The sequence below is a fragment of the Anoplopoma fimbria genome, chromosome 10 (genome assembly GCF_027596085.1).
Source record: "Anoplopoma fimbria isolate UVic2021 breed Golden Eagle Sablefish chromosome 10, Afim_UVic_2022, whole genome shotgun sequence".
Lineage (NCBI taxonomy): Eukaryota > Metazoa > Chordata > Actinopteri > Perciformes > Anoplopomatidae > Anoplopoma > Anoplopoma fimbria.
This window is the reverse complement of record NC_072458.1, coordinates 15,491,649-15,496,278: the sequence shown is the minus strand read 5'-3', so window position 1 is coordinate 15,496,278 and position 4,630 is coordinate 15,491,649. Positions and strand designations below refer to the sequence as shown.

The 4,630-nt window shown below is 42.9% G+C and overlaps 1 protein-coding gene across 1 annotated transcript in view; it reads left to right on the top strand.

The window, feature by feature from the left end:
* sh3bp5lb (SH3-binding domain protein 5-like, b) overlaps positions 1 to 4,325 on the top strand; it is a 10,742-nt gene extending 6,417 nt beyond the window's left edge. Inside the window, exons 4-6 of the mRNA XM_054606721.1 lie at positions 1,449 to 1,610; positions 2,830 to 3,003; positions 3,711 to 4,325. Coding sequence (XP_054462696.1) covers positions 1,449 to 1,610; positions 2,830 to 3,003; positions 3,711 to 4,325 — 951 coding nt within the window. The remainder of the gene's footprint in view (positions 1 to 1,448; positions 1,611 to 2,829; positions 3,004 to 3,710) is intronic.
* Positions 4,326 to 4,630: the final 305 nt, after the last annotated feature.

Here is a 4,630-nt window from a genome sequence, read left to right as displayed (position 1 = left end):
GAAAAACTCCCCAAAAACCCTTTAACGGGGAAAAAGGAAGAAACCTCAGTGAGAGCAAAGAGGAGGATTCCTCTATCCGGATGGACAGAATGCAGAAGACGTCAAGTGTACAGAATGAAAAACATAATAGAATTCATCAATCCATACGCAAGAAATGATAGATACAATGACAGTACAATAGCAGAAATAACCCTAATAATAGCAGATAATAATAGAAAAATGATGACTACTAATTATAACAGCCGCAGTGGATATGGTATAATAATAATAATGATAATAAAAGCAGTAATAGTAACAGTAATAGAAATAGAAATGTGACTAATAATAAAAGTAGTAGTAGCAGTGGATGTCAGGCAGGGCCATGGTCAGGCAGAACCACGGTCCATGGACACCTACTAGAATACAGAGTTGTACTGGATAATAGTAATGCATATGTAGTTTCTTGGCTGTCAGTAACCAATAGCTGATATTGAAAGATGTTTCTGTAATCGAACCGAATTGATTTCGTAAAGCTTTAACCTTTGAAGGAAGGGGCCTAAGTGGCAGTCAGGATTAATCAGCATGCTGAGGAGTCATTTGAAACTGTAATTGAACTAATAAGCGTTTGGAAAAAGAGCAGAGGTCTAATTGAGAGCAAAAAAGCAATTAAGAGATCATTAATCTCAACTATTAAGCACTGTCATTTGTAGTTATGGAAATCAAACTATAAAATTATGAAAATGTCTTTAATATCACATCAGTTTTTTCATATGCAGATTTCAATAGGCTTTGCTCTATCACTACAAAAAATTCAAACCCTGTTTTTTTTTCATGGCGTGAAATGGGTGTGATTTACGGTTTTTCATAAAGATATAGAATAATAAACATATAGTACAGGAGATCCACGAAGCACGTACCTGAGCTATAATTTAAGCTTTTAGATGCTGCATTACTTCCCTTGAGTGTGACTAGGGGGGTTGTAGGCTTTTCCATTTCAGTAAATTAATCCATGTGCTGGTAGTGCTACAAAGGTCATATTTGTATACCTGGCTCAGGTTATGTGGCTTTTTTTCCATGAGATACTTAATTGCAATTAGAGGATCTGGTTTTAAAAATAGAGTTACAAAAATATAAACAAGGGAGGCAGAAAAGCTAACCGCACCAGTCACACCATAACTTTCATTAGGATACATTTCAGAACGTTTAACCAGAGAAATGCCATCAGTGAAGCACTTTTACTTCATCAGGACCTGTCTACAGTAATGAAAATTAAAATGAAGTTCTATATTTGAAAAGAAAATGGTATTGGTCTATATAATTTGTGATTGTTGATGTCATGAAAGGGTTCTTTAAATCAACAAAATGTACAATTTGGATAGCAGCTATGGGTGGCATCCTTTAAATGGGTGCTAGTTTGTATTGTTGCAGTAGATTAAATGTTTCTGTAGCTGCTGCCGTCTGCTCCCCAGGCTCAACAGGAGACTCAGAAGGCAGCTCTGAGATTTGAGAGGGCCGTGTCCATGCACACTGCTGCCAGAGAGATGGTGTATGTGGCAGAGCAGGGCCTCTTGGCTGACAGGAACACCATGGACCCAACCTGGCAGGAGATGCTTAACCACGCCACCGCTAAGGTACCTTTCCTGGACCCTGGAATTGGATGTATTCCATACTGGCAAAAAGAAGGGCAATGTGTGAGAACAGGTTTACCTGTAAAGAGGAAAATGATAATGAATAAAATAATACAGATTTCTAAACATTTGGCCCAACAACAACATGTTATGTGGTTCACTCAATATATCTTGTGTAGTACCATTGTTTATTTGTGACCTCTGAGTCACTGACATCTCCAGCTTGACATCAGAGGCAAATCAAGTGAGCACAGCTTTGCAGAGAGGACTTTAACAGCAGCAATACAGAGAACAGATGTGTTTGAGACGGCTGATAGGATGATGTCATGCCACGCATGAAAACTTCATGGGAGCTGTTGTTCATTGAATGCTTAGAAACTAATTTGAATTGGCTATAAAAATACATTGTTCTGTTGTTGTCAATTCTGTCAAAGAAGCACTTGTGTGTTGCCAAGAAATCGTTTCAGAGTACTGTCCGACTGCATTTTTTTACTGAATATTTACAGATAACACTTTATGTGAATGTCTCATGGAATTTGGAAGCAGAGTCACAGATGCCATAGAAGAGGCTATGCAGACGTTGGTGTCAGCACATGCAGGAGGGGGGACAGTAGGATACGTGCCCTCTGGACAATATAACCAACATGCACAAGGAATCCCAAAGGGATTTTCATTTTTCATAACACAAAAGTATTCTAACGAGTTACTTTTCTCAGTAGGTAGCACTGTAACATAACAAGTTACTTTGTCATGGCAGTAATGTTGTGATGTAATAATTTACTTTTAAAAGTAGCTTTACCCAACATTGGTTATAAGCAAGTCATAATTCACAAGTTATGACCTCATGTTCCCGGGATTCCTGAGAGACTTTTCCGGAACCAACTTTTGTGGTGATACTCTTATGGTCTGTCAAAATAATAGGCAACTAACCAAACATCTATATGTGATTTTAGAGATTTATGCTTCCATTTTCTGTGTCCTGCTATTGTGCATGCTGGCTTACTGTCACACTGTCATGGCTCACTGGGACACATGAATAAAACAGAGCCATTGTTAATGTTATTAATAACACCTGTGGGTGAGTCAACATGCCTGCTGTTGAGAAAGGCCGTTGAATGTGTGTCCACTTATTGTGAGAGTCAGGTGGGGTGTAGGCAGAAGCTCATGTGTGACTGTGTGATTATGCCGTGTTCCTCTCAGTCATTGTTCCTGTGCTGGTCAGGTGAACGAGGCGGAGGAGGAGCGCCTCCGCAGTGAGCGGGAGCACCAGCGCGTCACACAGCTCTGCCAGGAAGCCGAGGCTCGAGTCCAGACCCTCCAGAAAGCCCTGAAGAAGGTCATCCTCAAATCCAAGCCGTACTTTGAACTCAAGGCTCAATTCAATCACATTCTGGAGGTTTGTACCAGCAGTGATTCTGTCTTACAACATAGTTAATACACACCATGTGTTCATACTGTAAGCCACAAGCATAGGATTCCGCTCTGCATGATATTCCACATGATTTAGTAGCTTTTAGTTTTCAGAATGTGTGTGCGGTAATGGACGGGGTTTACCACAAATGCAGACATTTGTGGATCTGACACATTACAAACTGCTGCTCAAATAATTCAACTTTCTGTGACTTTCATGGGAATTAAAAAAATTGATTGCTCATTTCAATTTCATCATTATTGCTGTTATTCTGCTTGTAATGGAGAGAGATAAATTCTTCGATTTATTATGTTTGCAGCGGGAAAAAAAGGGGTCCAAAGGATTGCTAATGTTGCTGTGTGTCTGGATTTGTAAAATAGCCACAATGCTAACATGTTCACCATAGCCACTTTATACGCCAAAGGTGATGCCAATTGCTTTTAACACTGCCCCCTGCACAATCAATTCATGCAGCTTTAAAAACACTTGTTGACATTATTTTTGGCTTTAAAAAGGGAAGTTAATTAGATGCAAACAATCAGATGTTAAAGCCAGTGACCAATGTTAATGATTTGACTTTACAGTTCTTTGGAAGTCATGTTCCCTTTAGTTGATTGATAAAACCAAAAGACAATTCGATAAAAATATGAATGACTGTCGAGAGAAATGTGTCTGTTCACTTTTTTTTTTAGGAACATAAGGCTAGAGTAGTACAGCTGGAGGAGCGGGTGGCGAAGGTAAAGACACGTTACTCTGTGGCCCTGCGGAACCTGGAGCAGATCAGCGAGCAGATCCACGCACAGAGGGGGCGGATGAGGGCCAGCAGGGGCCGTCCTGCAGTCTGCGGGGGGCGGAGCTCCCCTGTAGGTGCTGAGGCTGAGGTCAGAGCCACCGTTGGGATTCACATCGGGAGTTGCATCGGGACTAGCTGTGCGGGAGTCAGCGGTGTACAGAGCAACTGGGCGGATGGAGAGAAAACCAGGCTGTGGGTGGAGAGACACAGAGAGAGCGGCTGGGGCCAGAGGGAGCGGCTGGAGGCGGAGCAGGCCAGCTCCGACTGCATGTCAGTCATCAGCCTGCAGACCATCGCCTCTGACCTGGAAAAGTGTGACTCGGTGGAGCACCTGGGAGACATTAGCGACGCTGGGAGTGTACTGGGTGAGGAGTGGGGCCGCAGCAGGAAGCCTAACCAGGAGCCAGGCAACAGGGAGAGAGTGACCGAGGGGCCCCAGCAGGAGAAGGGAGGGGTTACCAAAGAAAAGCAGGAGATCTTCATCAAGCAGCACTACAGAAGTGTTAGCCTATGATAGTCACCAGAAGGAGGAAGCTGGCTTATGATGAGGGATCACATTAGAGGGGAGACAGAAGGCACTCCAACTGTACGCTGGTAGACGAGCTGGCAGGGACGTGTAACGGAGATGCTGACTGATTGACACAGCGCTCCTTGGCCACTGCAGATAGGAGGAGCACGAAGGGTTGGCAGGTACATGGGCCACACTCCTGAGTCTCTACGTGACAGCATTAACAGAGAGATCCTCCAGAGTGCACTGACCTCCGTTCACTCTGGATCTCTGTAGTGTCTCATCCAGTCTGTTGCTCCACACGCTGAAAC